This window comes from Callithrix jacchus, chromosome 5 (assembly GCF_049354715.1).
Source record: "Callithrix jacchus isolate 240 chromosome 5, calJac240_pri, whole genome shotgun sequence".
Lineage (NCBI taxonomy): Eukaryota > Metazoa > Chordata > Mammalia > Primates > Cebidae > Callithrix > Callithrix jacchus.
This window is the reverse complement of record NC_133506.1, coordinates 52,785,824-52,812,440: the sequence shown is the minus strand read 5'-3', so window position 1 is coordinate 52,812,440 and position 26,617 is coordinate 52,785,824. Positions and strand designations below refer to the sequence as shown.

Sequence of the window (26,617 nt, the reverse complement as noted above, 5' to 3'; positions counted from 1 at the left end):
CCCAGAGGAGCCCAGACCCTGCCCCGCGGCCCCCGAGCCCCCGCTGCCCCGCGGCCCCCGCCCGCCTTGTGGCTGCCTCATTCTCTGTGCTGCCAGCCGCCCAGCTGTGCAGGGCTGGGACATCTGACGAGCTGTGCCTGAGCTCCAGGAAAGCCCAGGGGTGCTGGGGATTAGCTGGCTTTGGGTCGACCCCAGCGTCTCTCCCCTTGTGGGAGTCACTTTCCACTGAGTCCTCTTGATCTCTTGGAATCCAGATTAAATTCCGATAATGAGCTGAACTGGAGGCCTTCCACAGCCCCGTGGCCCTGCTTAACACGCGGCCCCAGACAGCTGGAAAGACATGTTGGAGCCGCCCTTGGCGGGCTGTGGAGTGAGTGGGGGCTCAGAGGCAGGTCTGGGGACAGTGACTTTGGCTCTAGAAGCCTTGCAGGGGTGAGAGGGGGCTGCTAAAGGATCAGAGTCTTCTCCTCATTTTCTCAACCCCAGGCCTGGGGCCAGGCCAGCTGGGAACTGGCTTCTAGAAGCTGGACTTGCTCCTCCTGTCCCCATTGATGTGGACTTTGGTTCCAGCTGAAGCTGAGGATATCTGCGGTCGGGGTCGTGCTGGCTGCCCTGTTTCTGCTGTGGAGCTGGGACCATCCCAGCCTTCCCCTTCTCTCCCCAAGTTCGTCCCAGGCTTGCCCCTTCCGCAGTGCTGCCCCACATGTAGGCGACACCCTTCTGCTTTGGGAGCTGGCCTCTGAGCACCCCCTGGGAGGCCAAGGCCAGCCAGGGCAGCAGAATCTGCTCCAAGGGAGTCGGCCGCCACCAAGGTCGAGATGATGTCGGCAGCTGGCTAAAAATGTCCCTGGGTTCATCTCAGCGACGTTGGCTGCCAGGAGGGTGACCTCAGCGTGGGCTCCAGGGCCAAGATTTGGATCAGCTGCAGCCTGAGTCACTCTGAGGAAGAGGGAGCTGCCCCCCGCCTGTCCCCACCACACGGGATGGATTGGCAGAGGAGGCCTGGGCTTAGCTCCCTGGGTCCCTTTAGCCCAGGCTCGACCAGCCCTGAGATGGGGGCCCTGAGTTTCTGTCTTTCTGAGAAGCTCCCAGGGGATGCCCTGATGATTTTGGTCCATAGACCTGAGAAGGTGGATGGAGCTGGATGAGGAAGGAGGAACACCGCAGCCCCTGCTGGGGCGGCCCTTGGGCAGTGGACCGTGGGTTTCTTGGCCAGTCCTTTCCTGGGGACCCTGGGGTGGCAGCAACTTATTATGTGCAGATTCAGGACTTGGCAGCAAGAGTCTGGGTAGGGTTTGCCCTTCCGTTAGGCCCCATGAGCATGTTTGGGCAGAGAGCCATGCACGTTCCGAGCGCGTCCCCACCCCTGCAGCCGAGGCTTCTTGTTGCATGGGGCTTACTGTCTGCGACTGTGTCGGACACTTCAGCTTTGTTTCATGCCTTGGGAAGGTTCCTATGAAGACGTGTCATCCCCATTTTACAGGTGCAGAGCCTGGCTTCTAGATGGGAAGCAGCTTGCCTGAGAGCACACAGCTACAAAGCGACAAAGGCGGGACTCAAACCCCCCGCTCTTAGATTGCAGTGCCCACTGTCTTAGCTGTGGCCATGCCTCAGTGATTCCCACAGTGCTGACTTCCTCACCTGGGGCTCAGATAGGTCCACTGATGGGTCCTGAGCTGGTGTTCCGCCTTGGCTGTGCATTAGAATCACAGAGGCTTTTAAAATTCCTGATCGGTGGGGGTTCTTTGGTGTGCTTTAAAAGCTCCCAGGTTGATTCCCTGGGTGCTGGGGTGTGAACAGGTGGTTAAGAGCTCTGTTAATTTCTCACCCATGAGCTGTCTTACATGTCCAAGAGATGGAAGGAAAGAGATTTCTTTTTTTGAGATGGAATCTCGCTCTGTCACTCAGGCTGGAGTACAATGGAGCAATCTTGGCTCACTGTAACCTCTGGCTCCCAGGTTCAAGTGATTCTCCTGCCTCAGCCTCCCAAGTAGCTGGGATCACAGGTGTGCACCACCACTCCAGGCTAATTGTTGTATTTTTAGTAGAGATGGGTTTCACCACGTTGGCCTCCAACACGTTTCATGTTCGCTTCAGCTTGGTCTCTCAGAGAAGACTGTTTTTCTTCCTACAAGACTGAGCCCAAAGTGTAGTCCAGACAATAATTGTCAGTCTCAATGGCACAGGAAAGGGACTGGCTAAGGGTGAAGATTTCTTTGGACTCTGGCTCGAGAAGCTTCTGCAAGCTTCTGGAAGCCTCTGGAGCTTCTTGCTCCTCCAGAAGGCTACGTGCCTTTTTTCTCGTCATCTCCTGGCTTCTACCCCTTCCTGCTGCTACACCTCAGCCCCGGGGCATGAGCTCTGGTTTTGAGCTGCCTTCTCAGGATGTACTGGTTCAGTTTCCCGAATAGCCTCTTCAGAGGGCAAGGAGGATTCCTTCTGGCTGCTGGGGACTTCCAGGATCTCCTGGAAGGTCAGAGGAGGGCAGCTCTTGTCAAGGAGTCTTGGCATTTTTTGCTCACAGCCTGTTTCTTTGGGCCCCATTCCAGAACCCAGCCTGAAGCTGCCTGAGCGGGAGTGGCAGGCCCTTCATGCCTTTGGTTCCCCGTGGGGTCCTCTCATGGATCTGCAGGATCCCTCTGGAAAAAGCCACCCTGCTGGGCAGAGACAGCAAACCACTGTGTTCAATCCAATTAATGCCGGAGACATGGCTGGCATGCCCTGCTCAGCATCCGGGGGCCAGATGCCCACTGGCTTCCCGTCCTGTGGTCTGAGGCCATCTGGTGGGCCTTGGTGGCTTTTTTTGATCTCTGTCCCTGTTATTTCTTCCCATAATTCATCCCAAGCCTGGCTTCACGGGGAGAATAGAGGTGGTGGCCGGGTTTGCTGAGTGTTTGCCATGGGCAGGGGGCCTGAGCAAGTGGCCCGCATTTTCTGGTTCCCCGTAGGTGTTACATCATGTGCAGTGAAGCCTAGCGAGTGTCATTGTGAGGTGGGCAGTCCTCCCCTTTTGTAGATCACCTGTGGGAAAGGTCTGCTCCCTTTATGTTTAGCTGAGTCTGTCTGCAATGCGGTCTTAGAGCCACCTCTCTCCCAAGACGCTTGTCTATACTGGGAGGAGGGATGGCTGCCTTTGGGAACAGTCATGATGACAAAAGCTAATTGCATGCAATGGGGACTCTTTACTACTTCCCACAACAAGCCCCCATGGAGGCACCCTTATCCCTGCCCACCCCCACCTTTGTTTTGTTTTTTTTTTAAGATAGAGATAGGCAGGGTCTTGCTCTTTTGCTCTGCTGGAGTGCAGTGGAGTGATCACAGCTCACCGTAGCCTCCACCTCCCCGGTTCGAGCCATCCTCCCACCCAAGCCTCTCAAGTAGCTGGGACCACAGGAACACACCACCATACCTGGCCAGCTTTTTTACTTTCGTAGAGATGGGGTCTTACTATGCTGTCCAGGCTGATCTCAAACTCCTGGCCTCAAGTTATTCGCTTGCCTTGGCCTCCCCGAGTGCTGTGATTACAGGTGTGAGCCGCCATGCCTGGTCCCACACCCTTTTTCACAGGCAAGGAAATGAAGGCACAATCCTGGGCTGGGGATTAAGGATGAGAAGCTTGCATCTTTCCCCAGTCACATGTTTATCTTCCTTGGCTGATGGATACACTTTTTTCTTTCTCCTCATGGCAGTCCAGTCCTATAAATTGGGTTAATGGTGGGGCAAATCGTATTTTCCACACAAGAAAACAGTCAGAGAAGCTGCCCAGCCTGTCCCAGCCATGTGTAGTGAGGCTTTGCAGATGCACCAGGAGCCGCCTCCCTTCCACCACTCGGAAGTTGCGCGGACTTGGAGAGCATTGGACCCTTGCTGAGTCGCATGGGGATGTGTAGTGAGGTCTGAGCAAGATGCGAGTGGGGTCCAGCAGACAGCAACGGGCACTCCACAAGGGCAGGAGTTTGCTCCCTGTGGTATCCATTTTGCTTAGAGCCTGGCGCATGGTAGGCGCTCAGTAAGACATTGAATGCATGAAAGGATGAAAGCATGACCCGGGCTCCCTTTGAGGATGTGGGCTTCCTGAGTTCCCAGGATGCATGGTCTGGTCCTGTGTGCCTGAGCCACGCACCACAGGTACCTGCTGGATGAGCGAGTGCCGGCCAGCATCTTTGCCCTGGGGCTGGTCTGTCCTAGCAAATGCTCCACCATGCTTTCCCTTCCAGAACTGAAACTCGAGAATGCCTTGCTTGCAATCTTTTTCAGCATCCAAGCCTGATTTCCAAAAAGTGAAAATTGCCTGTAATTATGATACGTTTTGATCCTGTGGATGTTCCCTTGTGATGATTATAAGTACGTTATTTAGAGCTTCGTTCCAGTGGGTGCCCAAGGGTAGGTCGGTTCTTGTTTGCAAATAGGGGAGGCATCAGCGTGTGTGCCGCTGCCTGGAGTTCTTTATGCTGGAATGCATGAGGGGAGAATGGGCTTTCGTGGAGGTAGCTCTCTGGATAACTTGATCTGGCACTTCAATTCCAAACGCACTTCATGCCTGGCCCCGGGCCTCTGCAAGCCTGCAGAATGTATTAACATCTGTGTTTCGGATCAGGATCTGTAATTGCTTTAGCCTTTTTGGCAGGAGACAAAGAGAATTAATATTTTTCAATTTGGTCGTAAGCACAGTCATCTGTAGCTGGGAAGAAGTGTCTGCTCAAATATTAACTCTAAGGAGGGGGAATACAGGCGTGCCAGGAAGGTGACGTTTTAAAGGAGACAGCCACAGTTAATGAAGCTAGTTGAAGTTCAGACTGGAAGCAGGCATGTGGATAAATACTCAAGGGTCTTCCAAACCCTGCTTCTTCTTTCACCTTCCTATTGCCACCTCTGTCAGTGCTATATTCTTCTTTTTCCTAAACAATGCCCATGGCTTTCCATTTTGTCACCCCACGAATGGAAGAAGGAAAGCTGACACCTGGCCTTGCATGCCAGCACACATGCCACCCTTCTCCTCTCGGGACCAAGGCAGGCATTGCTAATGGATCCCAGCGTTTCCTTTCCCTGGATCCTTAGTACAGGCCTCTAAATGAGGCAGCCACTGGCAATTGAGTGAAGCTGCCATCAAGTGAAACCTGTTGACCACTGGTTTCAGGTTGGGTTTCTCCGAAGCTGACCCTCAGCTGAGGATTGTGTGGCTGTGAGAGTAAGGGATTAGAAAATGCTTCCAGAAAAAGCCTGTAGGAACATTGGGCAGTGGGACTCGGAGGTGGGGAGGCCAGGTAAGGGAGCAGTGCCACACAGAGTGCCCCACAGGATGACTTTTGCTCCCTCCTCCTGCTAGAGGTTCTGCATCCGAGAGCAGAAGTCTTTATACCTTGTCATTTGAGGCAGGGTTTCCATTTCCCAGCCTCTGCAGTAGTGACCTTTGGGGGTGGCTCATCCTCTGGGGTAAGGGTGCTCCTGGGCATTGTAGGGGGTTCAGCAGCAGCCCCAGTCCTGGCTTCTGCCCACCAGATGCCAATGATATCTTCACACTCAGCTGTGAAACCAAAAATGTCACCAGACATTCTCAGTGTCCCATCTTTAAAGGGCTCCTAACTAGGCCCTGGAGAAGAGTTAGAAAACGGAGATGGGGCAGAATGGCCCTGATTGAGAAGCACGGGGTTGGGGGCAGGACATGATGTGCCTCCGGGCGACACAGCCGAAGCTGAACACACTTAAATGGGAAGTCCCTTGCCCACCCTGTCTTCCCACCTTCCCCTTCATCTGCTCACTGCTGCCTACACTAAACACTAGCTGTGCAGCACCTCATACACATCTGTCTGGGGTGGTGCTCGAACCCAGCTGTTGTCAGAACCTCCTGGAAATATATTGGAAGAGAAAAAGACAGGTTCCTATGTTTAACCCCAACTAGTCAGGTGTAGGGGTTAGGATTTTCATTATTAATGTTTAAAAACAAGCTCCCAGGACTGGCCGTGTCACTTTTGTGGCCCAGTGCAAAATGAAAACATGGGGCCCCTTGACAAAACTGTATAAAGGATTTCAAGACAGCAACAGCAGACCATGAGACCGAGCACAGATACTTCTGTGTGCTGGGCCCTGTGTGACTGCGAGGGTCACATGCCCGTGAAGCCAGTCCTGGCCTTGCCATCTCCCTGGATGTAGGTGTCTGTTGATACCTGTGTTGACAGATGTCTTTATACAGATATCTTTCAGCCCCAGCCTCATTACCAGCTGTCTCCACAGAAACGCACCGACACAGACACAGCACACAGAAGCACGCCCAGTTTCCCCTATTTTAACACCTTACATCAATAGGGCACATTTTTCATAATCAAGAACCCAGCATCTGCATTTTTATTAAGGAAAGTCAGTCATTTATTCTGAACTCCTTTGCTTTGACTTCTTGTCCTTCTGTCCTGTCCAGGATGCCACCTTCCCTCAGTGGCCATGTCCCCTGGGGCTCCTCCTGCCAGTGTGTCTCTCTGGCTTTGCTTGTGTCTGAGGGTGACAGTCACCCAGCGTTTGCAGGGAATCGATGCAGAATCCTCTCCCACTATAGCTGGGTCAACCTCAGATTGACCTACTTTAAAATTCAACCCAAATGCTTGCACTCTGGCTGTGGCTCAATGTCTTCTGGACTTGGGTGGCCTGGGTCACAGCCATACAGAGTCCCCAGACTGGAGTCCTTGTAACCCTTGAGCTTTCAGCTATGGCAACCCCAGTGCCTAGCATGGACGACTCCACATGGCTCCGCTTCTTGAGTAGACACTAGACTAAAAGAGCCTTCCTGGAGTAAGGGTTCTTTGTCTCCTCGCTCTTCCCCAGGGCCTAGTTAGGGGCTATTTAAAGATGGCACTTAGGGTATCCTCAAAAGCAGGCTCTTTCCCCTCCATGCTGTAGGCTTAGGGAAGTGGGCTCAGCCTCTTGCTCTGGGCTTAAACCCACAGGTCCTAGAAGTAGGAGAGGGTGGGGTGGTTTGGGAGTCAGGTTTGCAAGTGGGATTGTGGGCTGGAACCAGGAGCCTCCCAAGAAACCAGTCGTGGTCATTCTCCTCGGAAAACTTTCTCCAGCCGAGCCTTGCCTCTGTCCCTTCCCCCTTGGGTGTTTCACGTGTGGGGGTTCACGATGCAGTAGGAAAAGCATGTCTGAGCCCTAGTCTTGCTCCTGGACATAAGAGGGATCCTCCAGCTCCCCCTGCATCACTTTTCGCTGCAGATGCCTCCACAGGTTGCCCTGATGGGTTCCCTGCCACGAATGTAGGCAGCATTTCTCCTCCAGCCCCGGTATGGCTGCTCAGGCAGGTGACTCCTGCCAAGTCAACCTCATTAGTTGTGACCTCAGACAGGGCCTCCGCCCCTCCTCGGAGAGATGGACCCACTGAGTCACAGACCTGAAGGCTTCCCCTCCCCACAAACCTTTCCCTATGTGGGGGCTGTGCTGGGGCTTTCTCTGACCCACTGAGGAGTTGGAGTCAACGCCTGTGGAGAATTCCCCAGCCCCCTCACCCTCAGGAGACACCCCTCACCCCTCAGGAGATACCCCTCACCCTCAGGACACCCCTCACCCTCAGGAGATACCCCTCACCCTCAGGAGACACCCCTCACCCCTCAGGAGATACCCCTCACCCTCAGGAGACTCCCCTCACCCTCAGGAGACACCCCTCACCCTCAGGAGACACCCCTCACCCTCAGGAGATACCCCTCACCCTCAGGAGACTCCCCTCACCCTCAGGAGACACCCCTCACCCTCAGGAGACACCCCTCACCCTCAGGAGATACCCGTCACCCCTCAGCCTCAGGAGACCTTCAGGTGCACCCCTTAGGAGCACGGTCTCCAGGAGGTCCTGACGGGTTTCAGTCCCAGACCCACACCATTGTGTTTTGACCATCTCCAGGCTGCCTCACTTCCCCACCCCCTCCAGGTGGTTCTTGGGGTCACCTCTCAGACAGACTACTTGCAATCAAGTCTTTGACTCAGGATCTGCCTCTGGAGTTGCTGAAGCATGACTGAGGTTGAGTGTCAGCCACACAGGGCAGCCGGGAGGGCTCCCTGGCAAGGGGCAGCTTTGGCATCTCACAGCTCCTGGGACCCGGTAAGGGGCTACTAAGTACAAGCCGATGTTGCCAGTCTGCCCCCTTCCTGGACCCCTCCGGCTTAAGGATTTGGCCATGAGATAAGTTTAGACACCTGCTCTGGCCTCTGGCTTAAGGATTCAGCCCTGAGATAAGTTTAGACACCCAGTCGACCTTTTCTACATGTTCCAACCCAGCCTCTGTTTTTGTGAATCTTGAATCTGGTGATTGCATCACTTGCGTCTGTCTGCAAAGCACTGTCAAGTTTCTGTCCCTTGTCTCTCTGCTTTGCTGCACGTTTTCTGTCTCTGTGTTTGGAATCTTAAAACAGTCTGTGGTTCTCTTAAAAAAAAACAAAACAGAAAAGAAAAGAAAAAGAGGCTGAAAAGATGACGGAGGGCGAAGACTGTATTTGTGGTGTTTATTCCTTGACTGTGCTGTGTGAAAGAGGCTGAATTTACCTCATTCTATTTTGGTCTGGACCTGCAGGCTGGAGGAAATGGGGCCACCAGGGGAAGTCTAGAAAGATGAGTCTCCCATCCTCCACGACCGCCCACCGCCTCCACAGTGCCAGGTGCAGGCAATTGCCCATCCACGTGGGATTTCCCCCAGAGCCATGTCAGAGGCTCTGCAGTGCCCCCCAGGTTTTTCTGGGGATACCCCAGGAGTTCTTGATGTGTTCTATAAGCTGGAATCCAGCTCAAGGCTTAGTTCTGGTGGTTTCCAGATGGATCATGCCAGGGTTGAATGGAGCGGTGAGAGCCTCCAGTTTTCCAGAAATTCTGGGGCTTAAACCCTGGTATCTCAAGCAAAGGGTGACGAGAGTCGGGTTCAAAAGGAAATGTGAGGCTCGCTTTCTTCCAGGCTGTTGCTCTCTGCCCACCTGAGTCCTTTCCATTTTTTTCCTGATGTGAGGAGAGGAGGTGGCTCTGAAGAGGTGACGGGGACAGGATAATGGGGGCACCAAGCCGGAAGCTCATGCAACCTGGCAGTTTCCAGCAAGAGGTCAATCTGGGGTCATTTGACAGCCCCTTGGTTCCACAGCCAGGCCTGTGAAAGTGGAGGGCATGGAGGGGCCCAGGGGCTGACAAGGGTCTCCCTTCAACTAGCATGTGGAGCTGGGTGCCCATGGCCTGGGAGTGGGCTCTTAGTGGGGCATAGGGTGGGCTTAGTGGGCTAAGTCCCCAGTGAATTGTGAGGCAAAGCCATTTCTGGAGCTACCTGAATAATCTGAAAAAGCATTTATCATTTCTCTTTTAATAATATAAACTACTGGAAGTGAAACCGGAAAACCTCCCTGGCCGTAAGGATGCTCGGATACCAGCACGTTTGCCCAGCGCGCAGCTGGGGCCTGCCTTGTGCTGGGCTGTGTGCTTGGCAGAGGCTGCCCCAGGCTGAAAGAAATAGGGCTGGTTCTTGCTGACAAAAAGCTAAAGTCTGGTTGGGAAACAGAAAACCCCAAGAAACTATACAAACAAACTCAGACTCTAGCCCAGCTACCGCAGGGGAGAGGGCTTGGGTTTGGGGGTGTCCAACGTGGATGCGCCATCTGGGCATCAGTGGACGCTTCCCTGGGGAGCTCAAGAATGGGCAGGTGTGAGGGAGGTGCAAAGGCAGGGAATAGTGTTGCAGGCAGCAGGAACAGCACCTGTGATGGGCTTTCTCACAGATGAGAAAGATCGCTGGGTGGGAGGAGAGTGTGCAGACCCAGGCCAGGCCAATCAGGGCCTTACAGGCTGGCTGACCTGGAGTTGATAGTAACGCCGCCTCTCTCTCCCCAGTTTCTCAGTTTGGACTGTCAGTTCTATAGTCTCCTTTATCACAGAACACAGTAGAGAGCTTTGGCTTTTTATCCTAAGAGCTGAGAAAGGGTTTGAGGCAGGGAAGTTAATTGCTCAGCCACTGCACGCTGCTGGGCAGTGGTGGGGCAGGGTGAGAAGCGTGAAAGGGGAACCCACGGGGTTCTGTCCCTCCACAATTAACCATTACCGTGCAGGGCTGGCGCTTTGCTGGATCAGGGCTCCAGGCTGGCTCCGTTCACCACCTGCATTATTCTGAGCCTCAGTTTCCCACCTGTGAGATGGGACAGCACCTACCTCTCAGGTCCCGTAGGGTTCAGTGGGCTTGCTCGGTGCCTTGTTCTGAGATGGCTCCATCTTGAGTCGGAGTCAGCTCATTGGAGTTGTGATCTGAATCCCACGGTGGAAGATTCACACTGACACTGAGGTTTGCTCCAACCAGCTGGGAGCCTTGAGTCTCTGGCTCTGCACTGGCGTATCGAGCATATCTTTCCATTTAACCCATTCTCAGAACAATCCCCATTGCTACCTCCATTTGATAAACAAAAGAACCTGATGGACAGAGGCTGACTTGCTCAGGGTTATTCCACTGGGATTTAATTCCAACTTTCCTTAACCCAGGGCCTGGAGTCCTACAGCCTACATCCCTGAGCACCCACTGTGGGACCCGAGGACCACCCTGCAGAGTTTGTCAGAGGGGATTCTGGGCCCCTGACCTCCTGATTGTCTCTGCTGGTGCCTGTGTCTCTAATGAGAGAGAGCCTTCCATTCGTCACTATGATTCACTCCTGCCTCTGTGGTCTGCACCTAGATACAAGTTTGAAAGGCTCATTACCCCACTCCACTGCTGGAGTGAAAGGCTCTTCACCTCACCCCACTGCTGGAGTGAAAGGCTCTTCACCTCACCCCACTGCCGGAGTGAAAGGCTCTTCACCTCACCCCACTGCTGGAGTGAAAGGCTCTTCACCTCACCCCACTGCTGGAGTAAACATTTCTTTGCAGGAGGACTTCTCAGAGCCTTTAAAGAGCTAAGGTGCCTTATGAACTCTCTAAGCAGCAACATGTCGTGTGGCGCTTCCCAACCTTATTTCACCACAGAGCGTTTTGGATTTTTGACCCTCTCGTTTTCCTCTCTTAGCTCTCCCATTAATAAGCTGCAGTTTTTGAGACCTTGATAAACTCCAAACCCTTTGTCTTGTGGATGGAGAAACTGAGGGCAAGAACGTAAGGGCCACTGACTCGCTTTCTGACTGTAACAACACTGGCCTCTGGGCAATAGACAGGAGTCTTCCCGACCCTCCCGTGAGGGGCTGGTAGGTGCTGTCTGCAGTCAGCTGGCCCTACCCAAAGGGAGACAGACAGTCACGGGGTGGCCACCTGAGCCCTGTCTGTGGCAGGAGGATATTGTGCCTCTTTACGTGTTTTTCCACCTTTCTCCCCAAATGCTTTAATTTTAGTCTTCCTGGATATGCACCGTCTTAAAGAAATCATGTTTTTAAAAAGCCTTGGACCTCCCTGACTTCATCTTCCCATCTGGGGCTGCCAGGGACTGCTCTATGATTTGGCAGGAAAGCAGGGCATTCCCTGAAGCTGAGGTGGGGGAGCCCGGGGACCCGGCAGGGGCCTCCCCAGCCTGCCGCCCAGGAGGGGCACCCCTTGGACCTGGGAGCTGGCAGCCAGGGTGGGGCTGGCTTCCTCCTGAGTTCCTCTGATCTCCTTCCCGGGCTTCCCTGCAGGCTGGGGCTGCTGCTGGGCTGACTCCAGGTGCTCTGCGGGTTGCCGGTTCCCGGCCTGACTCACCGCAGCCGCGCTCCCTCCATGACGTTATGCTAGCCTGGGAATGCTCTGGCCGGGCTCCCGGGCTCGCTCTCGCGCCTTTTCTTCTGAGGAATCTCCTTGCGGCCCAGCAACAGTTCACAACCTGCAGGGCTTCAGAGTGTCCGGCCCGCAGTCTTCCAAAGAGCAACAGGGTGAGGCGAGGGTGAGGGTCAGAGTTGGGGTGCGGGAGAGAGTCAGCTGGGTCTGCGGGAGCAGAGCCCCTGATCTCCACCCCTGCTTAGAACTCCTCCCGGCTTCCCAGTGCTCAGGCAAGACCTGCCCTCCGTGGCTGGGGGCCCTGCAGGGGACATCATGTACCTGTGCCCTGGCCTCACTACTTTCTCATCATGATTTCCGCATTCGGTTCCCTCTGCTGGGAACACTTTTCCCTGCCCTTTCAGCTGTGTTAGCCCTGCTCATCCTCTGACCCCTATCAGGAGATGCATCTTTGGAATGCCCTCCCTGCACACCCTCACACCCTGCACACCCTGTATACTCTTACACCCTGCACACCCTCATACCCTCATACCCTGCACACCCTCATATCCTGCACACCCTCACACTCTGCACACCCTGCACACCCTCACACCCTATACACTCTCACACCCGCATACCCTGTATACCCTCACACCCTCACATTCTGCACACCCACACACCCCGCACACCCTGTACACCCTCACACCCTATACACTCTCACACCCACATACCCTGTATACCCTCACACCCTCACATTCTGCACACCCACACACCCCGCACACCCTGTACACCTCACACACACCCTGCACACCCGCATACCCCACACACCCTGTACACCCGCACACCCTGCACACCCGCACAGCCTGCATACCCTCATCCTGCACACCCTTACATCCTGCACACCCTCACACCCTGTACACCCTCATACCCTCATATCCTGCACACTTACACACCCTCACATCCTTACATCCTGTCCACCCTCACACCCTCATACCCCCACACCCTCACTTCACACCCTTACACGCAGCACATCCTCACATCATCACATTCACACACCCTGCACACCTACACACCCAAATACCCTCACACCCTTACACCTGCACACCCTGTACACCCACATAACCTTCACCCCTGTACACACTGACACCCTGTACACCCTCATACCTTCACACCCTGCACACCCTCTCGCCCTATACACTCTCACACCCGCATACCCTGTACACCCTCATACCCTCACACCCTCACTTCCATGACACCCTTACACCCAGCACACCCTCACATTGTCACATTCACACACCCTGCACACCCACACCCTCACATCCTGCACACCAACACACTGCACACCCTCACAGCCTGCACACCCTCACGTCCTGCACACCTGCACACTCTGTACACCCTGCACACCCTCAACACCCTGTACACCCTCATACCTGCACACCCTCATGCCCTGTACACTCTCACACCCGCATACCCTGTGCACCCTCACACCCTCACACCCTGCACACCTGCACACCCTCATACCCTGCACACTCACACCCTGTACACCCTTACACCCTCACACCCTGCCCACTCTCACACCCTCATATCCTCACACCCTCACTTCCATCAAACCCTTACACCCAGCACACCCTCACATCATCACACTCACACACCCTGCACACCCTCACACCCTACACACCCACACAATGCACACCCTCACACCCTGTCCACCTGCATACTCTCATACCCTCACATCCTGCACACCCGCACACTCTGCACACCCTCACATTCTGCACAACTGCACTCTGCACACCCTTATATCCTGCACACTTGCACACTCTGCACACCCGCACACTCTGCACACCCTCACATCCTGCACACCCACACACCCTGCACACCCTCACATCCTGCACACCCGCACACTCTAGCACACTCTGTACACCCTTATATCCCTCACACCTGCACACTCTGCACACACTCACATCCTGCATACCCACACTCTGCACACCCACACACCCTGCACACCCTCACATCCTGCACACCCGCACACTCTGTACACCCTTATATCCCTCACACCTGCACACTCTGCACACCCTCACACACTCACATCCTGCATACCTGCACACTGCACACCATCACATCCCGCACACCTGCACACTGCACACCGTCACATCCCGCACACCTGCACACTGCACACCCGCACTCTGCACACCCTCACACACTCACATCTAGTCCTTTTCTTTTGTCTTGCTCGCCCAGAGGACTCTTCTCTCCTTCAAGCTACTTAATTGGAGTTTAATGACCCTCTTTAGTACTGTGCATGCCCAGCCTCTAAACTTACAACTTCATCTCTGGCTGCCATCGTGTCTCTGGCTCCTTGCAGAGCACCTGTGGAGAGGAGGCATTTTTGTGTGGATTTCAGGAGAGAAACTGTGTTCATTCCTCTAACTGCTGTAACAAGTGACCACCAACTTAGTGGCTTAAGACAGCACAAATTTACTGTCTTAGTGTTTGGGAGGTCTAAAGTCTGAAACGGGTTTTACCAGGCCAAAATCGAAGTCCATAGGGTTGCATCTTTTCTGGAGGGCTTGGGGGAGGATTTGTTTCCTTGCCTTTTCTGGATTCTAAGAGACAGAGCCCCCTTTCCTGGCTCGAGGCCCCCAGCCACAGTCACACCACCCTGACCCCTGCTTTTGCTGTCACATCTTATTCTCCGGCCTCCTGCCTCCTCCATTATCAGGACCCTTATGATTCTTCTAGGCGCATGAGGATAAGCAGGATAATCTCCCAACTCAAAATCTTTAATTGCCTCCACAGAGTCCCTCTGCTGTGGAAGGTGGCATACTCTCAGCTCCCGGGGATCAGGACCTGCATGTGTTTGATGGGGGTATTTTCCACCTGCCGCATCATCTGAAGTGTGTTTCCTTTTTTTTGATGGTGGGTCTGGGCCAGCCCCTTCCTCTCCTGCCCTGCCTCCTCTAACTTGGGTGGGGCTCCTGGAGACAGCTTTCTGTGCTTTGAGTAACCTCTGGTCTGGGGGCTGCTGCTCTCAGTGGAGGCCTCTCCTGAACCTCCCTGCCCTTCAGTTTTGGGTACAATCTTCATCCCCACTTAATAGGCAATATTAAGGTGATATTCATTGAGGGTGGGGATTATACGGACCTCACTGGAGGAGGGAGGAGGTAGGAGAGTGTCACTTGAGAGCCTGGTGTGCCGTAGGTGCCCAGGATGAGCTGTTGGGGTGCTCAGGGCACCTGGCTGGTGCCTGCTCCCTGAAGGTGGTGGGGGGCTGTGTCTGAGGGTAGCTGAGGGGGAGATCAGGATGGCTCTCAGGCTGTGATGGCAAGAACATTTTTCATTACACTTCCCTAAATTATGGCCCAGAACTGGTGTCTAATCCCCATTCAGCCACCAGCTGTTCATGCACAAGACAGAAACTCTCTGATCTTCCAAGCTGAAAATTAAAATGACTGGAATAGATTTCCAAGGACCTGTTCTGCTCCTAAGACCCTGGGCCCAGGGGCAGGAGGCATCTTCCCCGCTGCCCTGACTGTGGGCATCGGGACAGGATGTGGACTTTCCAAGGCACAAAGGCAGTGCGCACTGTGTGACCTTATCAGAATCTGTGTTTCCTGTGGCTCCAATGCCTGCCTGCTGCTGCCTCAGGGCTGGAGAGAGCCTCAGACTCCCAAACTGCCCCCCCGCCCCCCCCCGCCCCCCCCCTCTGTTTTGCCCTGGGGCAGTTTCAGGGCAGTCTTTTTGCACCGAGGCCCTGGTCCTGCATCCCACTTGGGAGTCTTATGCCCCCCAGGACGGACGCAGGTGGTAGGTGAAGGCCCATGAGGATCAGTCTCTAAATAGCCTCTAGGAAGGTAGCCAGAGGGCAAAAAAGGGCCTTCCTGCCTTCCCACGTTTGGGATTTAAAAATATCCCCTTTTCCATTGTGGTGGAACTTTCCAGGGGAAGGTGGGCTGGGAGACACTGGGAAGGAGCCTGGGGGGTGTGTGGTTCCTCCCCCTGTTCCCTCTAGAATTAGATTTCAGCGGGTTCACTTGGGTGTCCCTGGGAGGAGGAACCCAAAAGCCCAGCAACGAGCTGTCGCCAGGCTGGTGGTTAAATATTAACGCCTGTCAGTGCCACGGCATTGGGGTCACCAGCCGTTCATGCCTTGCAAAGCAGGGATATGGGAGAACCCAGTTTCAGAAGAGAAGAGAAGAAGGGAGGGGAGGGGAGGGAAGGGGAGGGAAGGGGAGAGGCGGGGAGGGGAGGGGACTTTTTGGGTCTTGCAGTTTCTTTAATCAGAAACAGCCTGAGAAAGTGGAAGGATCATCAAGTTTGTAGACAGAAGACATGTGGCCTGACCCCTGGCTCTGCTCCCTCTCTCTGGGAGAGGGAGCAGTGGGAAAAACTGTCTGAACCCAGGAAAGAAGGTGAGAGCCAGGCTCGCCACCTCACTTTGTTCTGCTGATCAAGTATAACATGGAAATATGTTGCCCCATACAGATCTGGCTTTTTCCAGAAAAGGGGCGTGCTTACTAAATTGAGACAATATTGACATACATGTGTTAGCTTGTAAAGGGAAGCAAAATACTCTTCACAGTGAATTGTTACTGCCATGCTGGTTGTGTGCATATAAATATTTCATGCAGTGTGTGTGGACTTTAAAACAGTTATTAGCATAATGGCACCATAGTCTGTATTTGGGGCATAGATTGGCCTTATCCATTTTCAAAAATATAGCTTTATTAAGATATAAAGTGTACAATTCAGTGGTTTTTGGTATATTCAGAGTTGTACAACCGACACCACTGTTTAATGTTAGAATGCTTTCATCACCCCAAAAGGAAATGCCATACCCATTACCCCCATTTTTCTACCTCTCTAGCTGTTGGCAACCACTAATCTACTTTCTTTCTTTTCTGTTCTGTTCTTTGAGACAGGATCTTGCTTTGTCATTCAAGCTGGAGTGCAGTGGCGTGATCACAGCTCACAGCAACCTCCACCTCCTGGGCTCAAATGATTCTCCCATCTCAGCCTCTAGAGTAGCTGGGATTACAGGCATGTACCATCATGCCTGCTTAATTTTTATGTATTTTTTTTTGTAGAGATGGGGTTTTGCCATCTTGCCAAGTCTGGTCTTGAATTCCTGGGTTCAAACAATCTACCCACCTCCACCTCCCAAAGTGCTGGGATTACAGGTGTGAGCCACCGTACCCAGTCCTACTTTATTCTGTCTTATGGATTTGCCTGTTCAGGACATTTCATAGAAATGGACTCATATATTATGCAATCTTTAAGTCTGACTCCTTTTTCTTAGCATAATGGTTTCAGGATTCATCTGTGTTGTAGCCTTTATCAGGACTTCATTTTTTAATGCCAAATAATATTCTGTTGTATCCGTTTACTGTATTTTGTTTATCTCTTCATCAGTTGACGGACACTCTGGCTGTTTCTACTTTCTTTGGCTGTTTCTACTTTTTTTGGCTGTTGTGACTAATTCTGCTATGAACATTGATGTGTAAGATTTTGGGTGGACATAAATTTTAATTGCTTCTGTGGGTGGTAAAAATGCTGTGTCACATGGTGATTCTACATTTGACCTTTTGAGATACCATCATACTGCTTTCCAGAGTGGCGGCCCCGTTTTCTGATCCTACCATTAGTGTCTGAGAGTCCCACGTTCTCCACCTCCTTGCCAGTAACACTAGTTATCATCTGTGGTTTTGGCTCTGGTCATCCTAGTGGGTGTGAAGTGCTGTCTCACTGTGGTTTCAATTTGCATGTCCCTAATGGTTGATGATGTTTCGCACCTTTTCATGGCTCACTGGCCATGTCTTCCTTAGGAAAACGTCTGTTCAAATTAGCCTTCTCTATTTTGGGAGGCATGGCGTGCTAGCTTTACAACATGGGTTTCATGCTCTCTCTCTTCCATGTTCTTGATCAAATTATTTAAGAAAGAATTAACTGTTGATAATTTTAAAAACCTGTGGTTTTAAAACCATCTGAGGTGTGGGGGTAGGAAAAACATTCTTAATTTTAATCTCTTTTAGGCAAATCAAAATTTTCATTTCTTTTTGCACCAATTTTAGCATTTCCCATTTTCCCAGAAATTTACATCCTGCAAATTCTGTTTTTTAACACATTCCTATCATATTTCCACCTTGTTAACAAGAGTAGATTTATATGGTCCTTTGAAGCGGATGTGCAGGGCTCCATCACCTTGGACATGCCATTATGTTTTTACCAGTCCCTCTCACTGGATGGTTAGTTTTCAGTTTTTCTGTTATAAACAGTGTGACTGTTGTTTGAGTTATCTATCTCGGAAACTAACCACTCACATGTAGTGGCTTAAAACAACATCGTTTTATTGCTCAGGAATTTAGGCAGGGCTTAGCTGGGTGGTTCTTCTACTCTTTCTGGTGTCTGCTGTGGTCAGTGATGGAACTAGGAGCTTGGCTGGGTCTGGAAAGCCTGAAATGGTGCTTCACCTGGGGGCTGGCTTGGTCTCTCTCTATTTCTCTCTGCCTTATAGACCCTTACCCTCCATGGCCTCTGCCTCCTTCCCCTCCATATAGTCTCTTTCTTCAGCAGTGTAGTCAGATTTCTCGATTTAGTGGCTTGCTTCCCACAGGGCAAAAATAGAAATGAAAGGTTTCTTAAGTCCCAGTTCTGAGCCTGGCAGGGCCTCAGTTCCACTAGGTCCTACTGGTCACAGCAGATCACATGGTCAATCCAGACTTCAGAGGTAGGGAGCAGACTCCACAAGTTTATGGGACAGTAGCATGTGCGTACAGAGACAAGGAATTGTTGGTGCCCATATTTGCAGAAAATCTAACACTACTGCGAGCATAGTATACTTTTCTGACAAATTTTGGAGTCCAAGGTGAACATTCCTGGAAAGTTATGGGTTCTGTTGACTGGAGAATCACGGGCAAGTCACATAACCTCTGGGGCCAAGACATGTAAAGTCCCCATCCTAGGATTTCCTGAAGTCTAGCAGAAAATAAACGCCAACACTGGCATACCTTGTAATAACTATAGATGCTCTTCCAGGAGCGTCTTGGAGATTGCCGCCAGGCTGGTCTTAACTTGGCTCTTCCTAATCATTGAAAAAGATGGCATTATTCCCATTTTACATAAGAGGAAACCAAGACACAGGACTTATCTGGCTTAACCTTGCCTTCTCCCCTCTCCATCACCTGGATGTCATCCCCTTCTAGTATTTTTTCTGCCCCACACAATGTTGTGATGGCAACACATATCACACAGGATTCAACATCTTCCTATGTGTTTCTTGTCCCCAGGTGAGTGAAGGGGGTGGCAAGGTTTAAGCGTGCAGTTTCTTGAATCAGATTTCCGGTGCTGTTGCCTGGTTCTGCCACTTATCAGGTCTGTCACTGTGGACGATTGGCTTCATTTCACTGACCCTGACTTTTCTCATCTGTAAAACAATAACAGGACTTCGACCATTTCATAGGGCTGTCGGGAGATTTGGAGAATTGATGCGTGGAAAGCACCGAGATTCTCAGTAGTGGCGAAGGTGAAAGAATGCATTTAGGTTCCTCAAGGCCTTTCACCCTGAGCCTTCCCCACCTCTTCTCTCACCTGGGCTGGGCCAGGGAAGCCAGTGTGTTCAAAGTAAATAAAAATGTCACAAAGGGCTCCTTCAGTGCTCTCCTGGTTGTAAGAACCAGTGTTCTTTCATGATGCTCAAGGTGGCAGCTAGACATTCCCACCCTCTCAGCTGTCAGACTGGACCTGGCTGCTGAGTAATTCCTTCCTTGTCTTTTCCATGAGGTCCAATCTCATGCCTGGGCTCTCAGTCTAAAAGCAAAGCCCATGGTAGCATCTCACACTCAACCCATCTCAGCAAGGCTCCCATCTCCTCCTGCCTTCAGATGGAGGTTTGGCTCTCCTAAGGGTGCCTGGAACAAATTGCAAACTATGACTTGAAGGAGGGGAGTTGACGCGTTCACGTTGATTCACGGATGAGTCAGCGCTGGCCTGTAGCATCTGGCCTCAGTGTCACAGCCTGCAATAGGAGAATGCTCAGTATCGTTTGGCGAGGCGTTCTGAGGCGTTCTCTGTTTAAAGGCCTCACGCTGTTCCCTGGTTACCATTCATTGTTTTACTGTCCTCGAGGGCCTGTCCAGATAGCTGATCACATTTTCCTGCTAATAACAATTTTCCAGCAAAATCACCACCTGGGTTTGTGACTTCTGTGCTGGGGTGTGGATATTTCTGCAGGGGCCTTGGGAGCCTGATTCAGTAGGGGAAGTTGTTTTGACTTGGAGCGGTACTTCTTGTCTCATCTCTTAATTGTTGAGAACAGCTAATGGTTCATTGACAATCTTGGTAGCTTTTCAAAGCCAAGAAAGGCATCGAGGCACAGTGAAGATAAGACAGCAGGAAATTCTTGTTAATCAGTTTAAAATCTGTGTAGACATCCCCCAAGCCAGACTGAAACTACCTCTAAAAGAGCATGGAGAAGAAGAAGTCAATTAGCCATGAAAAATCATATTGTTTTAATTCAGTTTGGATGTGAAAGGGAAACTTAGGGTCTTCAAAGTCCTGTGTGGCTCTGAAAAGACTTCCTCACTTTTGTAATCTCTCTGTGCTCAAGAGAGGAATGAGTCCTTTATGATCCATAAACAAACAGAAGCCAAAAACCCTCATTCCTCATCATCCTGGAGACTGGGAAGTCCAAGATCTAGGTGCCAGCAGGGTCAGGGTCTGGTGAAGGCTGCTCTCTGCTTCAAGGTGACACCTTGCTGTGTCCTCAGGTGGCCGAAGGTGGAAAAGCAAAAAGGGACCAGACTTTCTCCCTCAAACCCATTCATAAAGACACTAATCCATCCCCGATGGCCTCATCCCTTCCTCCAGGCATCACCTCTTAATAATGGTACATTGGGGATTAAATTTCAGCATGAGTCTTGGGAGGGACAAAACATTGAAACCACAGCAATAATAGAATTAAGCATTTTCTGAATTAGGTTCTGGGGGTTGTTGAATATTACTTAAAAAGGAGGGTTTTGAGGGTGATGGGGGTGAAGTGACTCTTGTCTCCATCTGTGTCCTGGTGATGCTGTCCATTGCTGTGGGGTGTCCAGCCTCCCATGGCTAGGAACTGGCACATGACTGGGCCAACTGGATTCTCTCCCCCAGAGTTTTGGATGGAGAGAGGCCTGGAGGGAAAAGCAGCTCTGATTAATTCCTTCTGTGCTTGTGCCTAAGGAGATTGCCCTGTGCCCTCGCACCTGTCTCTCCGTTCCTGTTTGTTTCTGAGCCTGTTATTTCCCGTGTAGGATTCTCCGGGTCTGCTAATCTCCCAATATTGGCTCTCATTACAGATCTATTTCCTGTGTGCCTTCTCTGAGCCTTGTTCACATGGATGTGCCTGACAAATGTCTGATATATTATGGCACACAGCAGAAGGATGATCTGGCAGACCTCACAAACCTAGAGGGGTCAGACAGGAAGATAAATAGGGGTGGTTGTCTGCAATGTTTGTAGGGAGAGCTGGGGGCTGGAGCCAACTGGAGATGTGTGCCCCATCAAAGGGGCATCGGAGGCTTAGTTGGTTACATTCCAGTGAAGGTGGCTGGTGAAAGGCTCTGAAAAAGTAGTGTCCAGAAGAACTGTCTTTGTGTACAGTTACAAGCTCGGGCTTGCAGGTAGCCTGGTTGGGTTCCAATCCTGCTTGGACTCTGTCCCAGTGGCATAACCCTGGGCAAACAACTCAACCTTTCTGAGCCTCAGTTTTGAGTTCTGCACAACGGCATGGGGATTATTATCCCCCCCTGCCGAGTGTTGTAAGAACTAAGTGAATGAGGCTAGTCAGGCATTTCAGTATGGAGCCTGGCACATGGTAAGTGCTCTATAAATGGTATGCCTGACATATTTAAGTGTGAGCAGAGAAGATTTGCTGTAATCCCCAGGAAGATGAGATAACTCCAGGTATGATCGAGACTGTTGTTGCCCTGGAGCAGGGACCAGTGTCATGTTGTTCATCAATATACCTTGGTTCCTAGTACAACATACAGGTTTCAGTATTTTAGTTGACTGTTAAAGGACTCAAAGTATTGAAATTTTAAATCCTCATTAAAAGTGGGCAGGAAATGTTATGGAGATCTTTCATACTAGAATTCTACTATCCAGGAATGTAACAATCCACTTATCTATACACTTAGTCATCTACTCATCTACCCAGCCATCCATTCATCCACCCACCCACCCAACCACCCATCCATTCACTCTTTCACCTACCCACCCACACATCTACCCATCCATTCACTTATCCATCCATCTATCCATCCACTCATTCACCCACCTACCCATCCATCCACCTACCTATCCATCTACCCATCCATCCGACCATCCATCTACCTTCCATCCCTATAGAGTTAATTATGATGTAACCGATTTTGCTACTGTAAAAAGTGAGGAAGAGAGAATGAGAGAGGTTTCACTATTAATACCATCAGTCCAGAGATTCAATTCCTAACTCTTGGTGGACTCATGAAAGCATTGCATGTCCCAGAAATGAAGTGTATCTGCCCTGATACGCGGGTAACTGGGCTGAAACCCCAGCTTGGCAACTTTCCGGTTAAATGACCTTGGACAAATCATGGCTTTATCGTACATTGAGTGGAAATGATATTCCCACAACTTAGGGTTATGAGAATTGAATGAGATAGTGTAGTGTTGAGCCCCCATGGCAAAGTATCCGGCACATGGTAAATATTCAGATACTATCAGCTTCTGCTCTCTGAGACTCTTTCAGCAACATGGAGGCTGCATAATCCCTGTCTTCCTGTACTCTGTCCTGCTGGGATACCCCTAAAAATTTGTGGGGTGAGATTGCCTTTTAACAGCTGCCTGTTCCTTGCGTGTGTCTCCTTGTAGCTCTTCTGCACTCTTTCCTCGCCACAGCTACTGAGGGAGTCTTTGTGCCTGGATCTGGGTCTGATGTTCCCACTCTTGGGGGACCAGTGGGCTTCCTCCTTCCCCTCCCACCCCATGAGGCTCTGCTTCCCATCTGTTGGGGTAGCTGAGCTGTCACCTGGCTAATGTGAAGCCTGTGTCTCTCCTCCTCTCTCGCAGGGAATCAGATCTCTTCCTGCTCGACAGCCGCACCCTCTGGGCCTCGGAGGAGGGCTGGCTGGTATTCGACATCACGGCCACCAGCAACCACTGGGTGGTCAACCCGCGGCACAACCTGGGCTTGCAGCTCTCGGTGGAGACGCTGGATGGTGAGTCCCCTGGCCACCGCCACCGCCAGTTCTAGCGCAGCCTGTGCTCCTGGACTTCAGGAGGGTCTCAGCAGTGCACATGCTTGTTTCACTACAAATAGGCTTCCCTGCCCCTCCCAGCCAGTGCTCCATGTTCAGCCTTTTGATCCAAACCAGAAGCAGCCTCTTCCCCTCTTTTCCCAAGAAGATTGTATGTTTGGCCATAGCAGAATTGGGTAAAACTTCTTTACCCAAAGGGTCGTCCCACATCAGCAGGGGTGGCAGCCGTCTTATGAGAAATACAGAGACCAGAAATACCACCCCAGACCTGCTGCATCAAGAACCTGCACTTTGACTGGAGCCTCGAGTTGACACAACAGGACACGGACATTCTGGACTGTCCCGTGTACTGCAGGGTGTTTAGCAGTAACCCTGGTCTCTTACTCACCAGATGCTAGTAGCATCTCCCAGCTGTGACACCCAAAAATGTCTCCAGATATCATCTGATGTCCCTGTGGGACAAAATTGCCCTCATGCAAGGCATTAGTCCCTTCCATATTAGAACCTGAATGTGGGTCCGAGTCCCTAATTTGTGGAGAATCCGCTGTGAGTCTGCCCTCCTCAACACTTCTCATTCCCCACCACAGTTCTGCCTGCTAATTTTCCCCTACCCCAAACAGGTAACAAACAGTATTTTGTAGCTTGATTTTGCTTAAAATTTGGTGGTGATGGTTTCCAGATGTGTAGCTTCTTCCTTCCACCAGTTTTATCAACAGAAAAAGGTTTTTTTAAGTTATTTTTGAATACACACCTTCACAATGTTTGCCTTTGGAGCTATGGACAATACATGTGTAGCACTAAATAGTTTCCCTCCCACTTTCTTCTCTAGCTACTGAGTTCCACTTCCCAGGGACAACTGCTGTTTCCTTTTTTTCAGAGCTTCTCTGGGTACTTAAGCAATTACATGGAGATTCAGCTTTCTGTTTTTCCCTCAGTCCCACAAATGGTGACCTGGCATATACAGTGTTCTCCACCTGACGACTTCTCTCGGAGACTGGTCCTGTCAGCCATTAAAGAGCTTCCTTGTTTCATGTGTTTTGTGTCCATGTGGATCTGCCACCCACACACTCTGTGGCGTTGGACAATTTCCCTAACCTGTCAGAACCTAGGCTTTCTCATCTCCAGCATGCAGGTGATGAGAGGGTTTGGGCCGTTGGGTTGTTACAAGGTGTAATGGGTTCCTATGGGAAGGGATTTTAAAATAGTGCCTTACTGAGCATAGGATTCCCCTGGGCATCTGGGTAAATGCAGATTCTGATTCAGCGGGCCTGGGGCAGAGGGGCCTGTGTTTTTAGACAGCCACCAGGTGACAGAGGCTGCAGGTCCCTGGACTGTGCTTTGAGTGATGAGGCTTAGAACAGGACCTGATTGTAATACATGTGTGAAGGAGAGCAGTCATCATCATCATCACCACCAAAACTGACTTACCCCGCTCCCCTGGGATGGATGCCTAGGTGTTTTCTAGTCTTTTGCTCTCACATACAAGGCTGCAGTGGGAAACCTCGGTGTGCAGATCACTTTTCATTTGAGTGTAGCTCTAGGACCAATTCCTGAAGGTGGCATTGTCTATTTGTAGGTTTTTTGTTTTTTTGTTTTGAGACGGAGTTTTACTCTTTCACTCAGGCTGGAGTGCAATGGCACAATCTCAGCTCACTGTAACCTCCGCCTCCCAAGTTCAAGTGATTTTCCTGCCTCAGCCTCTTGAATAGCTGGGACTATAGGTGCCCATCACCACACCTGGCTAATTTCTCTATTCTTAATAGAGATGAGGTTTTGCCATGTTGGCCAGGCTGGTCTTGAACTCCTGCCCTCAGCCTCCCAAAGTGCTGATATTTCAGGCATGAGCTACCAAGCCCAGCCTATTTGTAGTCTTGTTAGATAATGTCAGTTTGCCCTCTTTCGAGGCCATTCCACTTGCACTCCCACCAGCAATGCGTGAGAGTACATGTTTTCCCATTCTTGCCAGTTCAAGTTCTCAAACATGGATTTTTGCTAATCCAGAAGACAGCAAATGGCTTCTGTGTGAGGCAGGCATTTCTTCATGGTTGCCATTTGCTGTTTCTTCCCTGAACATGTTCATACTCTGCACGTTGTGCTGGTAGGTTTTGGTCTTTTTCTGTATGATTTAGGTTCTTGCAGTTTGAGCAGCAAATATTTCCCCAGTTTTTTTTTTTGTTTAATTTGTACTTTGCTTATGCTGGAGTTTGCTAAGTGGATTAAAACAATAGAGCTTGGCCTGGTGAGGTGGCTCATGGCTATAATCCCAGCATTTTGGGAGGCCAAGGCAGGCGGATCACCTGAGGTCAGGAGTTTGAGACCAGCCTGGTCAACATGATGAAACCTCATCTGTACTAAAAGTACCAAAAAAAAAAAAAAAGTAGCCAGTCATAGTGGTGCATGCCTGTAACCCCAGCTACTAGGGAGGCTGAGGCAGAAGAATCGCTTGAACCCAGGAGGTGGGAGTTGCAGTGAGCCCAAATGGTGCCATTGTACTCCAGCCTGGGCAACTGAGGGAGAATCTGTCTCAAAACAAAAAGAAAGGCAATAGAGCTGAATGTAATAATCTTTTTCCTGATTGATCCTGGGCTTTTCCTCTTTTTCTTCCTATCAGAGGCCACTGCCTTAGATGGAGCTGGGGGGACATCCTGGCCAGCATCTTGGGGACAATTTATTAAAGTCTAGTTTAGGGGCCCTTCTTATCTCTTCTCCAGCTCAGGTGCCTGGCAGTAGGATGTGGGTAGCAGGCACAATTCCAGCATTTCGGAAGGTCTGTAGGAGGTCTGAATGAGCAAACAGGGATCCTCCTCACTCCGGACCATGCAAAACATGCCCTCTTGCCTGAGTTGTAGAATGACTCATGTAATGGCCATGTGAGGGGACTACAGAGTTTAGCACCACACTCATGTCTCCTGCATCCCAGACCCATCTTCTTTCTACTGCTTGTCCCCCACCTCCCACTCCCCCAGCTTATTCTTCTTCCTCTCTCCGTGCCCCTGCGAGTTAAGAGTTCTGCTAGAAGACACTGGAGCTTTCCATTGCTGTCTTTGGGGTTGGCATGCTCCAGCCTGCTGAGCAAATTCAGCCTACAGCCTGATTCTGTGTGTGTGGCCTGCCAACTAAGAATAGTTTTACATTTTTAGGTGATTGAGAAAAATTAGAAGAAGAGGAATATTTAATATCACATAAAATTCTGTGAAATGTACATTTTGGTGTCCGTGCCTGCTGTTTCACTGGCACAGCCACGTCCATTTGTCTATGTCGTGTCTGGGTCTGCTGTTACGCTTTAACAGCAAAGTCGAGTAATTGTAACAGAGACCCCGTGGCCTGCTAAGCTGCAAATGTTTATTATTTTCAAAAATATTATTAACAAGGAAAGTTTGTAATGCCTGCTCTGTACCAGCCATTCTCACACTGTTCCACAAAGTGCCAATAGGTGCCTCAGGGGAAAAGGAAGAGTTTCACAGTAATTTAAATATGAGGAATGCTAGGCTGAATAAATGAAACCAATTTCTCTGCAGGACTTATCAGAGCATTTATTTTGCCAATGTCCATTGTGAATCTCTGGATAGGAAATATTGCATCGAGAAATTCCAAACTCATCTAGCAATAGAATCATTTGACTCTCCTTTTTCCTTAAAAGCTCCCGTGGAACATTCTGGGGATAAGATAAAAATGAAGGAATAGGGCTAATTCT

General features: G+C 51.0%; 1 protein-coding gene across 2 annotated transcripts in view; it reads left to right on the top strand.

Annotated features, from left to right (window-relative positions):
• The window catches only part of BMP7 (bone morphogenetic protein 7), a 95,561-nt gene that overhangs the window by 40,248 nt on the left and 28,696 nt on the right, over positions 1-26,617 (top strand). For both annotated transcript variants that reach the window (XM_035298991.3, XM_002747705.6), the window contains exon 3: positions 22,736-22,884. In XM_035298991.3, coding sequence (XP_035154882.1) covers positions 22,736-22,884 — 149 coding nt within the window. The remainder of the gene's footprint in view (positions 1-22,735; positions 22,885-26,617) is intronic.